The 14,079-nt window shown below is 42.6% G+C and overlaps 1 protein-coding gene across 5 annotated transcripts in view; it reads right to left on the reverse strand.

Annotated features, from left to right (window-relative positions):
- LOC118404938 (potassium voltage-gated channel subfamily KQT member 4-like) overlaps nt 1–14,079 on the reverse strand; it is a 102,714-nt gene that overhangs the window by 45,482 nt on the left and 43,153 nt on the right. For 3 of the 5 annotated variants that reach the window (XM_035804336.1, XM_035804335.1, XM_035804333.1), the window contains exons 2-3: nt 11,274–11,393; nt 7,850–8,131 (exon numbers count right to left, since the gene is read on the reverse strand). In XM_035804336.1, the coding sequence (XP_035660229.1) occupies nt 7,850–8,131; nt 11,274–11,393 (402 nt within the window). Of the gene's footprint in view, nt 1–4,382; nt 6,192–7,849; nt 8,132–11,273; nt 11,394–14,079 lie in introns of those variants that run through there. The other 2 variants (XM_035804334.1, XM_035804337.1) reach the window with 2 other exon arrangements.

Consider the following 14,079-nt stretch of genomic DNA (forward strand, 5'->3'; position numbering starts at 1 on the left):
TTTGAGGTTCAAGTATCTAGATCCTCAAACAAAGATGACAATTTCCCATTTCAAAAAGACAGTTGATTTTATGACTTACAGACAACGCTAGTTCACCATTATTCGCGAGGAAACCTATATCCGTTTTACTTGCAAACAGGGAATTTAGGGATATCAAGTCTATGGACAGTGGTTCCAAATTGCATTTCTGTTAGGTATTGAAGTTTGAAACCACTGTCCGTCGACTTGATATCCCTAAATACCCTAGTCTTGAAAAAACGGATAAAGTTTAAATACCCCGCTAGCAGGGTTGTAGCCAGCACCCGTCCTTCCGTCCTTTGACAGAATTTTGCAGCTGGGGACGGAAAAAAATTTGCCCATTCCGTCCTCTGTGAGCAAAATTTAACCCTCAAAATGCAGGAAATAGCATTTCATCATTTCAACATTTTCCTTGGGAGCATGAACATCCCCCATCCCCCCTAGGAAAGCTGCAACAAAGCCGAGGGGACGGAAAATGAATTCTGGCTGGCTACAACCCTGCCCGCTAGTAAAGGTGAAGTAGCGTTAATTGATCAAACTTCTTTAGCTACTAACAGGTAAAGGTTGAAGGTTCATACCTAAAACACAGCTCTAATCTATATATATTTGTTAGTTTGTTTAGCTGGACTATATATATTTGTTAGTTTACTGACGCTGTGTCAATATCGAACCTTTGTTATCTGTCACAGGAAACTGGCCAATTGTTTGATCCTGCTAGGACAAATATGTGCTAGGTGATTAGGGACATTTGACAAAATGATACCGTAAATTTAGTTTCTTTTACAGAATTTTGTGCTGGACGCTGAGAGTCAGTTTCATAGTGTTTTTCTTTCAGAGTTTGCATTCGACCTCAAACAAAAAATTGAGCACGAAAAATGCAGCGTTAAGAATTTATGGTGCACTATGAAAATGATTAAAACCAACTGGAAAAATTTTGCTACAGAATTACAAAATTGAAATATGCATATCCTGAATAATGCTAATATAATCCAAGGAAACAAATAAAAATGCATACATGGGGGTACACACTACAGTTGAAATATCATTGGGGGATAAAAGAAGTACAGCATAAAAACGAAGCGTTCAAGTACTTCCAAACAGGAAAGAATCAGCAGCACCAGCAACATTGTAAATACTCACCATATACCAGCCTCTCTGGAAAGCACTTACATTTACAATGTACATGAAGCTCTGTGGGAAAGATACCCAGCTCGGCAGCTGACCACACTACCATGGGTAAACAATGGGGCCCCTGAATATAACTTACAGCTTACAACACACATATATACTACATACTGCATACAGTTTCTAACACACTAGCCTGATTTTTTTAAGGCACTTTTCCAAGACTGTGCAGGTTCTGATTCTTCTCTGTCTTACAACATTCACATCCCTCATGTCACCATACAATTTAAACAGTTTCTAAGAATAATGTGACAAAACCAATCACCAAGAAAGATCCATTAGTGTGGCACACTTACTTAACAATTAGTGACGTAAATCAACTTGAAATATTTCAGTTGCCATGGCAATTTTAATGGAAGACACTATTACGTGTATATCAAGTTTCGTCCATTCCCCCACTTTTTTTACTGTTTTTCTCTGGCACACACTTAAACACTTGTACCAGATTTAGGGTTCCTAGAGGATGTCATCCAAATAATTAAATCAACAAGAGCTTAACATAAATGTGTTTTCAGTAAGTAAATTTCCCCTACCCCTGTACACACAGTTGTGATGTTCTTATTCACTTTAACTCATGAATGTATGTACTGTTGCAGGCATGAGAAACTGGGTCAGTCCTAGCTGGTGTTGTCTTACAAAGTTAGCTCTGTACACACAAATTGACAGCAGAACTGTCCCAGTGCAAACCTACCAGACAAAGAATGTGTTCCCAAACACACAATTCTGTCCCTTAAAATCAAATCCACATGAGTACTTGGTAGTTTAATACTGTTATTCTTTCTGACATAACAAAGAGATTTCAGATTGTGTTACACCCCAGCTTTTAATTTGCCACGTCAATGACACTTTTTCCCAACATCTACCAATAAATATGTTGTGATTTCTTCAACACAAGCTAAATCCTGCTAAGCCAACTGCAGGCGTTTGTAATCTCTAATACAAATACTTTTTTCATACCAGACCACACCAATCATTTTTTAGCAGACTTGTGTCCAAAAAGTTACATTTTTGCGATCATTACAATTGTTTTACAGGATGTAGTATTTGACTGATAGGAGTTGGACCTGTCAATATCAACAGTGACATTTATTCTCAGATCATGGCCTTTATATATTGTGTTATTCATTGTCCCATAATACTGCAACATTCATTCATACTTTCTTGATTCATCCCGTATCAGTGTTTCAAAGTCTGCAACTGAAGCGCCACTGCAGTGCCAAAGAAATCTGGTAGAGGACCCAAAGTTACATCACTTCTTCCCAAGCACAAGATCCAGCTAATACCCAAAAACCATGTCCATATAGCTGGTCCAGAGTAGTAGGATCTAGTGTATGAGAAAACTGGAAGTCCTGCAGCAGTCCCATGGATTGCTGCCAGGGGGCCCAAAAGTTTATCAACTCTTCATTAACTCCTAACTTAGAAGCCTGTTAATTGCACAACAGATTAACGCACACTTCTGTTAACTGCACGGGATCCCGAAATCCCAAACCTATCTGGACCAGCTATATAACTTCGCATTATTGCACCAGCCGGATAATTGCACGGAATCCAATGGCAAATAGGCCGTGCAATTAAGCGGCTTCTATTGTATCACAAATATCCAGCCACAACTTCTCCAGTAACTGTTATGCTATCCACAAATAGATACCATAGACAGTTCTCCATAAACAACCTTCTTAGCTACGGTGACAAGTTCTTCTCTACTGTAACAGCCAGGCTTACACAGTTACAGACACCTGTACAGACAGGAGCTGTTTGTTTTACCTGCTGCGGTGTTTCACCCCAGTCATGGGTGACCCCTCCTGCACCTGGCTGGTCTGGTCTGCTGGGGAACATGGTGGGGTGGGGTGGGGGGGACCAAGGGGTACTACAAACTATCTTTCTGACTTTACATATGGAACAGTTTAGAGATCCCTCCACAGGGACTCCCCAAAACTCAAAGGCAGCAACCTTTGTACTTCAAACACAAACATGGGACTTTGTAGTTATGTGTGCTCGGGATATACAAGTGTACTGTGGATCTTAAAATACTTGGTGTGTATTTATTTCATGATGACCTGTCTGCCACAAAACTATTATCTATACAGCCTTTTACAGGGTCACGAACATGCATTTACATGGTAACCGTTTTACTATTGTGTACATATGCTATACATATGCTGTAATTATTTCATAGCGCAAAAGTGTAAGAAACGCCAAGCCAAGGAGATTTTATCAAGCAGAAAACACAAGTGCCAGAGAAAAGCACAAATAGTGGTAAGGAACAAGAAAAAAAAATGTTAATGTTTCTCGGACCATTTGATAATTCTTGATTTCTTAACTGTACTTTCAACATCCTATTCAAGGGTGCAGTCAATATAAATGTTGCTATTTCCTCCAATATTACAGCAAATAGACAATTTTGTATACACTGCTCCAGTAAGGGGGATTCTTCCAACAGAAAATTCCAGCCTACTCATACTTAGCTGCCTTACTCCTGCCAATAGAGAATTTGTGAATCCTAATCTGTCTATAATCACAATAGCAGTATTATTCAGCCAATAATAGCATGGCAGTAAACTTCCTTTGTTAATCATAGCAATGCAATCAGCAGTACTGCCAATCAGAGAGTGGCTGTATGTCCATCAAATATTTGTTATTTTGTATTTCTTCGTTTGACAAATGTGGGCGGGGCAGTGGAATCGGTCTATTGGTAGCCAAGCGGCTGATTCAATTTTCCTCAGACTTTGTATTGGCATGTGCATAATCGCTACAGAAGAAGACACAATGGCAAGTTTGTTCATAGCTACATTTTGTTGGTTGTAGTGACAGGAACATGTGTTCAGATCAACAGTGGGTTGGGACACCTTATAATTAGGGGTGAACGACCTTTCATATTCAATACTGTATATAAAAAAAAACTGCAGTAGGTCAAGTAAAGAAGCTTTCAATATTATAATAGTATTAGACTGAAGAGTCACTCTTTGGACTTTTGTCATATCCCAAGTTCAGGTCTGTTTTCTTGAATATGCAGTGTCATGATCATACAAACACACACACACACACACACGCGCACACAAGACACACACAAAGGTACACACAAACACACAGTCACAAACACACACACACACACACACACACACACAGAAACACACACACACATCAGAAACATGCCAAAATGACAATTGGAAAAGGCTTACCCTCGTAATAGTGCAGTTGTTGGGTGATACAGACTGGCAGGACTCCAACTCAGCTGTTCATGGCTCACAGTTGTTGTTTTCTTACAATCTTTTCCTCAGATACTGAGATAGTGCAGTCTGTTTCACAATGCTGAGTTCAGTTCCAACTGTGGCAAACTGAGAGTCTTTAGAGTAGAGTAGAGTAGAGTAGACTTCTTCTCCAACAATGTTTCTCCAGAATGAACTCTATCTCAGTATCTGTCACCTCCCTTCTGTTCCCCCATGTGTCTCCACTTCAGTTGACTTCAGTTAGAAACCTGACTCCAGGGCGGATGGGATGACTGTAGGTCAGTCATGGTGTACTCAGGGTCAGTTTGAAATGTGATACTGTCAGTCATCACAACACTGGTGGCTGACCACCCATCTCAAACCATCCATCCAGGAGGGACAAGTATGTAGTTCCAGGTGGCTCCAAAGTTGGAATTCCAGAAACAACTTGCGGAATCAGCTTGTTATTTTTGCAGTGTTTCTACCCAAAGCTTTCTTCAAGTTCTTGCTTCAGTACTCCAAGGGCTATTCAGTATGCTCAGCGATCCCTAATTCCTTGACAAGCTGTAGATCTTGGCAGATCACCTTTGTTTGAACTTGTTGTTATTGCACTTTAGAAATGCTCAGAATATCACATGGACTGCTCCTTGCATTTGCACCTGATATAATGACTTGCACTTGTGTTGCCCTCCGGAAGTTCTACTAACTTCTAGGAATTGTTTCCAGCTGAGTTATGTAAAAGGCACTTCAAGCTCGGGCAGTTACACTGAAGATGTGTTATGACGCCAATCCTTTTATCCTGGTAATCCTTACTTTCCATGGAGACTCAACAGTTACGATTCTTGCGCAAACTGTACATGCTTTTTGAAGTTCCTCGTACTTTTGAACAGTTACTGGCTTCTTGTTCTAGATTACTGTATGTGGAGAACTCCTGCATGTGACAACAATACTGAGTAGAACTCTTCAGGGGATTGGAATGTCCTCCCACTAATAAAAAATGAACAACGTCTTGTTTGTTGTGAAAACAGCCAGTAATAGTATTCTGTAGTTACAGCCAGCCTCGCCTGTTTGTTTCTCTCCTGTACCTCAGCCTGGATAGTTTCTATACTGGCTGCTCTCTGTCTAACTTGTTCTAATATTTTTCACAGGAATAACATTTGGGAATTTGTAGCCATACACATACCCCTTTAATAGCCCTCAGTCAGAGTAGCACACACAGGTAGCTGCAAAACCCCCAGTGTAGCCTCTAGTGTCCCACAATGGTCCTCCCACAACAGCAAGGGATCTCAGAGAAATCAGTCCACAGAGTTTACAGTTGGTGCAAAAGAAAACATCAAACGATCAGTAGAACTCTGAGACAGCTAAGACATCACTGGCTGGTCCTCTCACCTTGGGGTTTCTCTCAAGGTCACTTTCTTGTTCAGCTAGTTGACTTGCTCTTTGGAGGACAGCTACATTTATAAATCACATGTCAGGTTTCCAACCTTGTGTCTGTAAACACACTGACTCCATACAAGCTTCCCTGCAGACATCCACAATCCTGTCTGTCTGTGGTACAGAAGTTTTCCTTGAGAAAACAAAGTTGATTTTACCCCAGAAACACAGACTCAAAGACATTTGCCTGTCAGTGAATGTCTGCCCATACAGACCCTGCTGTATGAAGTTGGTTCTGATTACAAACATCTGGGGGAGGATCAGTAGGTAAACAGGTCTGGTGTCCACTGAAGCGCTCAAGCAGGACAGCTGGGGGAGGATCAGTATGTATACAGGTCAAGTGGTGCATCTCATGATCATTGGACCACCAAGTAAGAAATAAGGGGAGGATCAGGATGCACTCAGGTATGGTCATGCTCTCATTGGTAGGAGAGCGGTCAAGCAGGGACAGTTGGGCCTGAATGATGGCTGTCAAGCACAACCTGTTACCATGGCAACAAGGGGGTGGGGCTAGGTCAGAAGCATACATATAAGGGAAGTATACCATGAAAAACCTGCAACTCCTACACATACTGTGTTATGAAGACTTGAGTATTTCAATCGGGAAAACATTGGCTGAGGGTCTGCATGAGGGATCCCAACACTCTTTACAATGATACGGATAACCTCGCACGCTAAAATGAAGGTAGTCAATTACACAAAATTTGCCTACGAATGGGAGGGGGGGGGGTGTAACAACCTCCCCATGTCAAAACTGTACATGTATACTTTTGAAGAATCTAAACACCAATGAAAGTGATTGAGTGAAGGAAATTTTTCATTCTTGATGACAACAGGGATATCTCCAGCTCCCTACTCTTGGAACGGAAATACAAAGAGAGCCCTCAGGACATGGGCTTAAAACTGAAGGGGTGATGACAGAAGCTGGTACTGGAACACAGCCAGAGATGCAGAGGACAGGTCATCAGCTTGCATGTAATGTAGAGGGCATCGACTATTGAATCAGAGCCCCCTAGCACTTCTTGAGAGTGGTGCACACAGGCAGGTAATCACTCTGGTTGCATATTCAGCTCCACGGATACAATCTATGTACTAGCTATAGTATACATGTATATCCAGGGTGGGGATGAATGAACCATATGCAGTCCCCAGGATGGTTGCCTGGTTACCAGACCAATCTCAAAAATAACTCTATATATTTTGGAGGTCGGGGTCTGGTATCCAGGCTACCAGGATGGGGACAAATTTGCCATACTGAATCCCCAAGGTGGGGATAAACGTACCGCACTGAGTCCTCATGGTGGAAGCCAATTTACTAAACTGTATCCCCAGGGTGGGGACAAATTTACAATACTGAATTCCGAGGGTGGGGATGCATGTGCCATACCAAATCCCCAGGTGAGGACAAATGTGCCATACTGAATCCCTGGGATGGAGATAAATCTACCGAGCTGAATCCCCGGGGTGGGGACAAATTTTAATACTCAATCCCCAGGGTGGGGGCAAATATTTGATACTCAATCCCCAGGGTGGGGACAAATGTGCCAAACTGAGTCCACAGGGTGGAGACAATTGTACAATACTGAATCCCAGGGGTGGGGATGACTGTGCCATACTAGATCCCCAGGGTGGGGATGACTGTGCCATACAAAATCCCCAGGGTGGGGATGACTGTGATACTAGATCCCCAGGGTGGGGATGACTGTGATACTAGATCCCCAGGGTGGGGATGACTGTGATACTAGATCCCCAGGGTGGGATGACTGTGCCATACTAGATCCCCAGGATGGGGATGACTGTGCCATACCAAATCCCAAGGATGGGGATGACTGTGCCATACCAAATCCCCAGGGTTGGGACAGATGTGCCATGCTGAATGCCTGAGCCAGGGGAAAGTGGGTAGATACCCAGGGCAGAAGTGTTTGTACAGGTGCATGTGAGTGCATGTGTATACAGTACATGTATAGACACTGGTATACATGTATATGTGTGTGCATATTACTCACATGATGATATGATATGCCAGTGTTTTACACCCTGCCGGTCGCTCCAGGAAATTGTACACCATCATCTGAAAGTGGCGATACCTCGCCGCCCGCCGCGTGGCACGGTACCCGATGGGTTTCCCGAGCAGGCTCATCCTGGGCAGTGCGTACCTTCCCACAGTTCCCTGTTTCCGCGCGACAGCAGCCTGGTACTCTTCCTCTTCCACCGTCAGCTGACGAAGTCCGATAAACTCCACCTGCTTCACCGAGCGCCGGCCTGCAGGGGCGCAGTTCCCAACGCTTCTGCAAGGGGAACGACATGCACATTTATATGATTATGTTTTACTAATGCTAGTTTATTTTTATCCATTGGTTAACCTATATCCGTTGCTTTTAAAAACAGGGTCGTCGGAGATATCACACCGATGGACGTTGGTTTCAAATTGCAATATTTTCAGTATATTGCAGCTTAAAACTACCATCAGTCAGCCTGATGTGCCTAAATATCCTGTTTTGAAAAACAACGGATATAGGTTACCCCGCGGATAAAGGTGAACTAGCGTTACATCAATAGCAAGGTCAGTGTCTCTTTCCCACTTTGCTCTGTTTTTTTTTTCATTTGCACCATACTGAACTGTACTATATGTTTGTACCTGCATAATACAGTAGAACTTGGGGCTTGCCTGCGTGATGACTAGAACAAAATGTTGCAAAAACAGGTGTAAAACACTGATAATGAACTAGATATTTCGTTGTATCTGCTTGGGGATTGCCAAGATTAAGAACACACGAAACCTACCAAAAGAATACAGCTTTAGTCCTGTTCTCTTTCTTGATGAAAGGCAAGGTAGAATGGACCTGAGACCGTGTCCTCAGAAAAACACTGTTCCAACAGAATCGCATTACTGGCTGCTTCCCAACACCACTACTGTCCCTCTAACCTAATTATCTGTAATAACCCCATTCCTGTACACTACTGCCGCCACTCAATAAAGACTGGATAACTCAATCAGCCTAGCCCATTACACCTGCCTCTGCCATCTGGCACAAACTTTATGACGGGAAAGATCGTTGTGGGTAAACGATGGAGAGTTGGCTACAATAGCAAGACTCTGCATGGGGGATCCTGGTAATGGTAAATCTTGGAGGACAGACAATGCTTATAACGGCAAATTGACTTTCCCTGCAAAAGCTTTGACAAAGGAGTTCATTCGATTGTATGCATCTGTTGTCTAAGTAGGTTGCAAACACTGTGCCCCGTTAACGTTGAGACTTCCGAGCAATCTGACATTCGGCTAATATACAATACATGACGAATCGTACATAGTGCTTATAGTGATGAATTCATTACAACGGATGACGTGCTTGATGAAACAAAGAATTAAAGCAACCTGAATCACCCTTCACCCAAAATGTTCTGAACATTGAATAAAACTGCACAGGCTACCATAAACGGTGACTCCAAATAGCTCACTATGCCTCATGGAAAAACTCCTACAGACCCCATGTCCGATATTACGCGTTGCGGGGACTGTGTCCACGCTGTGACAGTTGATTCACGTTTAATAATTCATCTGGCCACGCACAGTGCCTGTCTGATATCTACCATCCATGGACAGGTGAGTTATCAAAACAACATGATTGAAAAAACTACAATAGATATGCCATCTTCTACATAAATTATAGTTTTCTCATTAGTTATGCAAATAAGGTGGTGATTTGCATGATACATCCATGGATGAACCTCTCAAACCAGTATCTACTACATATGAATTGAAATATAAATTTTCCTCATTAATTGTGCAAAACAGTCCCTGATTTGCATAACCAGAATACTCTAATACAATGGTTTTGATTGAAGTTACTTTGAAGTCAAAGACTGTGAAAATTTATTTATCCTTGCTCACCAAGGTGACAAGTGCAACAGTGTTACAGTAGGATCTAATGTATTTATTTATTTATTTATTTATTACGATTCTCCATATACAATGACAATGGAGGGTATGGTGGAACAGGTGTCAAAAGACACCTGTATAAGGTCTTTCTTAAGTTATCCCTTCACAAAGTCTGCAACTTAAGCACTCCCTGCAGTACCAAAGAAAGCTGCTAGATGGCCAAAATTTGTGTCACTTTTTAAGCTATTATAGCTATCAACCAAAAATTATAACCATATCATGTCCAGAACACAAGGTATGAAAACAATATGTTCTGCTGCAGTACCATAGAAAGTCGCTAGAGGGCCCAAAATCTCATCATTTTTAGGTCTTATCAACATACCAAATACCAAGAATCCATCCAGGCATTCTCAAGTTATCATGTTCACATACAGACTGACAGACAGGCAAACACAGCCAAAAAAACAACCTTCTTGTTGAAGGTAATTTAGGTCCTTTGAATGGGGCAGGTAACAATAGAACACCTGCAATTTGTGTTATACAGTTATTATTGTATCACAACAAGTGTTGAATCAACAAACAACGCAGATATGGTAAAACGGCTACCTTATACCTTGATACAAGTCTTACACCAAGGACATTTCATGCTTGAGTATGTGAGTAATTAAACATTGATATCATATTCCTGTGTGATTGACAGCAGAAAAGGTCCGCTGCTATATAAAACATGCCCTTCCGCAGCTCAGGAGAGTTTAAAGGGAACCGTTAAATGTCAGCTGTACTCTTAATTGTCAGGGCTCGAAATACTGTAAATGCAGAAACTTTTGCGGTGGTTTAATGTTCAGGGTTTTCGCGGTGGCCACTTCACCATGAACTGAATACCACTGTGAACATTTTTCTATGGCAGTAATTATTGAGTAAGAGACTACAGTGCATGGTAGTACAGTGCAAACTTAAAACCACCACATAAAGTCCGTTTTCCTCCGCTACCGCGAAATTAAATGCATTTACAGTACTTAGGGCGTATACATGGCTACTAAATCGACCAATTTACTAACTGACTATTCTTTTGCTTCCTGTCAATAAGACTCTTCTGTGCACACTGCACTATTGACAGGAACATCCTATTGTACTATGTACACTTTGGTGTGCCATTATTACGAAATTTGATAGGGTAGCGCTATTCTTTATTTCAGAATAAGCCAGTAATTGTGGGCATATCTCTTATATCACTACATATGGTTATGATCACGATAAAAGAATTTCGATATCTTGTGAGATCGGGCTGTCTCGTAACAGTACAACAACGTATCCCCAAGAAAACAGTCGGCGTTGGTTGTCATACTTCAATGATCTTGAATAGCTCACACCGACTCTCAGGTTCCTAGAACTGTTCAAGGACCTTGAACTGTTTTAGGAGGTTGGAAGTTCTTGCGATGCGTGACTCTTCCCCATAGTTGGGACACGGCCAAATGTGGCACCTTCACATAGATATGACAGCAAGGCCAGATAACAGACTAGGAAGGCTTACCGGGGCTATGCCCACTCACCTGCGGGGCTCGGGTGTGAGCAGTCCCGTAACCTCCTTCGCTCCCGTCTCGGCGTCGGTGTCGGGGCCGATACTGCAGCGTCCTGGGGGCTCCTGTCGGCCAGCGCCGTCACCCATGTTCCTGTAGCATGGCGGCAGAAGGCGAGCCCGTTAGCGGTATGTGAGGACCGCTACTTTTATGGTAAAGTAGCCACTAAAGCCAAAACAGATCGCCACATGGACACAACACAACAACAAATTCTTCCCGCCACGACCGTTGGACAGACAGTAACACACGGTTAGTCAACCGTGCATTCGACTCGTCAGCTATTCCCAGAAAACTCACATTTCTGCATATTTCCTGACTTAAAAAGTTATCATTTCCTTACTTTTAAATGAATTCTTTTTTCTTTATCTTAACGATTTGTTTCGTTCTAAAACGTATCTTTCTCGGAGTTTTATTTTTTTTTGCAAACTTGAAATAAGTGTAAACGCCCCTACAACCCGTATGGTCCAGTCCGTGTGTAACATGAGATTTATCAATACTGGATCCTATTCGATATTCACTTGTCATCGCATGCCTGAAGTTATGTCATGCAAATTATTTCTCCTTGTGAACTGAGGGGTGTTAAATTCCAATACATAAAGGGAATCAAAAACATGGCGGCTAGAAGGAAACAATGGGTCAACAATCAATGTTCGTCCAACAACTGACAATAAACACTTGATTCTTTATTGCGTTGATTCTTTAATACTAATCTTAGACATACATATGATTATAGGACTCTCCTATCAATTGTTATGAATGAAAGTACTTTTTTGCTCGACAATCGTACAAGGTACATGTACATACGATGTATGCCAATGCTACATGGCTATTTTTAAAGAAGGATCGTGCTAGTCACTGTGATATAGTATAACGTTAACGTTGTATGATTTAGATGGTTATAGGCCAAAAATGTAATGTTCCCAGTTACAGAACCTAGCTTTTTGTGGTCGGGCGCTGGCGCTGGACATCAAGTTTTCTTTCTGACATCTCACCTGAGTCATGAAAAAGTTGTAGCCTTGAATCGTTTAATCTCATTTCTGTTGAAAAGCAAACTGTGCTAATACAATTTATAACGTCATCTGTATAGTAAGAATATAGATACGCTGTTTAGAAAATACCAGTGTTGATGCATTTCAGATTGACATTGACTGTTAAACAGTGTTGATGCATTTCAGGTTGACATTGGCTGTTAAACAGTATTTGTAGGATCGCTTCAGTCGAAACGTAAAGAAAAATACGAACTCCCTACCTAACACCTCTATTTTGTCTGATCCAGAATCGAGAACACAACACTCGGCCTAGTCATAAAAAGTAATGCAATGGTAGGCGGACCATTTTCTTTGGCCAACAGGTACATTTGTGCACGCAATGCTTTAACATTGATAACTGGCACGCTCCCACAGCGGCACACCGTACACAATACCTCCCCGTCCGTCCAAAATGACGTGGTATTATGCAAAGCTTTAGTGTTCTCTAAAGGGATCACTTGGCTGATCTCACCTTTGTGTATCATGACAAGGAGGTTGGTATATGCTATGTAAAAGTGGGGTCACACCTGCGTATATATCTAAAGTCCGTATGAGGCGCGCATGGGAGTATTTGCCTCCACCAGGCCCCACAGGTCGCTGGAAAAATAATAGAAATTGAACAAGCGTAAACAGGTAACATGTCAGACGAGTTAGCTGGGTCGCTAACCATACTTCTCGGTCAGCTATGTATGTATCTATACTTGTCTAATTTGTACAGTACAATTTTTTCCCGCGACCTGTGGAGCCTGATAGAGACTAAGAGCTTCATACGCACCTCAAACGGACTTGAAGACCAGTGCTGAGGACGATTCGACCCATTGATTCAGCACTGGAACACCAGTGCGAAACCCGTTACTTTTGTATACTTGCCTCCGTAGCAGGCTCTCTGATTTCGGTCATAACACACTTTTGCTGGCCGTTTCTTTTACTGGGTCGCTTATTGCCGACCGTCGATGATCCAAAGGCCAATGAATCATGTATTATGAGCCGAAAAGGGACCCCAGAGAGCCTGCTATGGAGACTACTATTGTGCAATCAAGGTGTAGCTCAGTTGGCCAGTGCAGGTCCTAGAAACAGTGTGGCGTCCAGGCTACAGACCACTTACCCTCGGAGCCAGCCAGGATTGGGCAGCTAGGACAGCTTATTCGGTGGCCCAAGACAGTCAGACCCGCCTGATCTCCTATTAGCGCCCGGGGAGTTTAAGCCCGATGAGGTCCACCGTAGCAATAACTCTTTCAGGCTTAAACTCTCCGGAGCGCCTATGTGAGATCGGTGGGCTGACTGCCTTGGCTCCCCGAACAAAACTCGCTAGCTACCCGGTCCTGGCTGGCTCCCAGGGTACAGACCACTCAAAAGTCAGCTAAAATGACAGACTGGCAGAAAGAAGCGTATACATGCCTCTCCACTGTACACGGCGGTTGCGCTGCGCTCTCACTGCGACCTAAATAGGATATGTGTAACCTTCGCTTTCACACTGGATATATCATACAAAACGTAGAAGTGTGACTGAGATGACGTCAAAACACACAAAGTGTAAAAAGATTCGTTTCTTTTCTATACAATTCGTCAGGAGCTATATCTCAAACTTTAGGTCGCAGTTAACCTGGAATCCAGTCTACTGCTGGCTGGGCCTACCGTACTTAGTGCAGGCTTTGTACGGGGCCAGGGAAGCTCCCATCCGCTTAGGTAACCGGCCACACCCGGTAGAATTTTCACGGGGTTAGACTTAGCCCAGTGGGAGTTAACTTGCG

This window comes from Branchiostoma floridae, chromosome 17 (assembly GCF_000003815.2).
Source record: "Branchiostoma floridae strain S238N-H82 chromosome 17, Bfl_VNyyK, whole genome shotgun sequence".
NCBI lineage: Eukaryota > Metazoa > Chordata > Leptocardii > Amphioxiformes > Branchiostomatidae > Branchiostoma > Branchiostoma floridae.